This window comes from Sinocyclocheilus anshuiensis, unplaced genomic scaffold (genome assembly GCF_001515605.1).
Source record: "Sinocyclocheilus anshuiensis isolate Anshui unplaced genomic scaffold, SAMN03320099.WGS_v1.1 scaffold509, whole genome shotgun sequence".
NCBI classification, from domain to species: domain Eukaryota; kingdom Metazoa; phylum Chordata; class Actinopteri; order Cypriniformes; family Cyprinidae; genus Sinocyclocheilus; species Sinocyclocheilus anshuiensis.
The window spans coordinates 9887-12096 of record NW_015539853.1 but is presented as its reverse complement, the minus strand read 5'-3'; the positions used below and the strand labels follow the sequence as shown (position 1 = coordinate 12096).

At 38.5% G+C, this 2210-nt stretch overlaps 1 protein-coding gene across 1 annotated transcript in view; it reads right to left on the bottom strand.

Moving 5' to 3' along the window:
- Positions 1-1737, bottom strand: part of rrm1 (ribonucleotide reductase M1 polypeptide) — a 20608-nt gene extending 18871 nt beyond the window's left edge. Inside the window, exons 1-2 of the mRNA XM_016481014.1 lie at positions 1559-1737; positions 866-954 (exon numbers count right to left, since the gene is read on the bottom strand). Coding sequence (XP_016336500.1) covers positions 866-954; positions 1559-1577 — 108 coding nt within the window. The 5' untranslated portion in view covers positions 1578-1737. The remainder of the gene's footprint in view (positions 1-865; positions 955-1558) is intronic.
- Between the last annotated feature and the right edge of the window lie 473 nt (positions 1738-2210).

The window sequence follows — 2210 nt, the reverse complement described above, 5'->3', positions numbered from 1 at the left end:
TTATAATTTTCATAAAAATAAAGTATATTTATAATGCAATACCTTTATCACTGCTTAAATACTATGAAATATGTTGCGTGCCTTATTCTGTGTAAGAAGCCACATCATCTCACAGAAAGATTTATTTCAAACACTCGACTGACGTTATGAAGTGAGTTTGGGGTAAAAATATGTTATTAAATGTGGTATTTTCACATGCTTTCAGATGGAGCAGCATTTACTTCACAGAGCCGTAGTTCACCGAAGAAGCTATGCAAACAGCTGTCATTATCGCGAACGATTTCTTCGATTTCAGAATCGCGCAATAAAATCGTCTGCGATTTTTTTGCGTAACTTGTCAGTGAACTACGGCTATGTGTAGTAAATTCTGCTCCATCTGAAAGCACGTGACGATGATTTCCTGCTGATTACAGAACCGGCTTTTTTAACAAAATGCGCATGACAATCGCATTCGATTAATCGTGCAGCCCTAAATACAGATGCTGCATATCTAGTCTTTGACTGCGTCCATTGCATCCGACACCGTTTTCTCATTGACACGCCCCCAACTCGGAAACTCGGGGCTTAGTCAAAATTTCGAGTTTCCCACTTGTAATAACGACTTTGTGGTGGCGTTCATGTGCGTTCAACTGGTAAATACGATCTATCCGACATGACTTGAACGCACCATTAGTGCCACAGTTTACCAGGAAGTGACGATTTTGTTCTCTTTGACTCGTAGGATGGAAACGGTGCTTTATTCGCATATGTTTTATGCGATATTCCAGTTTTGCGCATAAGTTTAATTCGAATCTTTGGATGGAAACATGATTGACCGTAGAAAGTGTGACAAATGTTACATGTTTTTATGCATTTCATAACTTACAGGATCAACAAACTCAGTGTTGAGTCCATAGCAAAGTTTCTGGATGCGTGATGTGATTTTGTCAAACATAACACGCTCCTGGCGCCCATCTGAGACAAGAAAAACACCAGATAAATAAAAACGAGTCATTAATAATATAATAAGCCAAATAGAACACCATCCATAATCACGAAAACATGGGACAGGTAAAGAATTGCCAATAGAAACATGAAAAGTGCATTAAAATATCCTGATAATGAGCAAGGCATAACAATTTTAAGTTAGATCAACCTATTACATAACGAGTTACATCAGTTACTGGCTATGTGAAGCGGTTGGCGCCAACTTGACTTAACAAAGAACATAGCTAGTCATCAGGCGCTGCTAACATGAGCACATATCATTCTCAAAGGTAAAGTTATGTAGTTGGGAAAATCAATATAATAACACACCATCAATAAATCTGCATCCTTAATCAAGTCTTCACATGAACACATTCACGTTCTTCTCTTTATATTTAGACACTGCTACACGATTAAGGTCAATGAGTGTTTGATTTACGAATTGGACATAATTGTGGTTATGAGAGTATTACATAAACAATACGTAAGCTTATTTATATGTGCATTCAGTTTTTTGCCTATATTTGCAATTGTACATTTTCTCACTACATTGCAAATAAACCAAGTAATTGGAGGACGAGTGGGACTTTACCTCTCTTGATCACGTGCATGATTGAAGTCTCTGGTGTTAATCGGGTGTTATTTTTGAATAAAGTGCTGTTCTGCTGGCCGCTCTCTCAGCTACTGTATTGTACTAGCGCGCGCGACTCCGAACCCGCCAGAACGGATTGCGTCATCAACCGGAAGCCCAAACATTTTAGCCAATGCACTCTCGCTCCTTCTTCTTCGTTTTAATTATTGGACGGAACAGGAACGGGATCGTTCCATTTTTGTTTTTTGTTTTTTTTTGTTTTAAGGGGTCATATTGTGAGAAATCAAAGGCACACTTCACGTATATTTGCGGTCTTGCGGACTTACAATTTGTGATGGCTTTCATGAAATTGTGCCGAAAAACGGTTCATAACTCGACGCTTTTAACACAGTGCGCATTAGCGACATCTGGTGGCCAGACTTGGTTTCTCCACCAAATCTAACAACCGGAGGCTGCAGTTCTAGGACCGCAGTTAATCTAAAGATTCAATAGTACAGAAATATTTAGATCAGAAATATATATCAGTAACTCATATATATACAGATGGATCTAAAGATCCTGAAACAGGACGCACAGCAGCAGCAATATATGTTCCAAGGTTCAGGTATAGAATAGCAAAGAACATCTAATCACTTATCAGTTTATACAACAG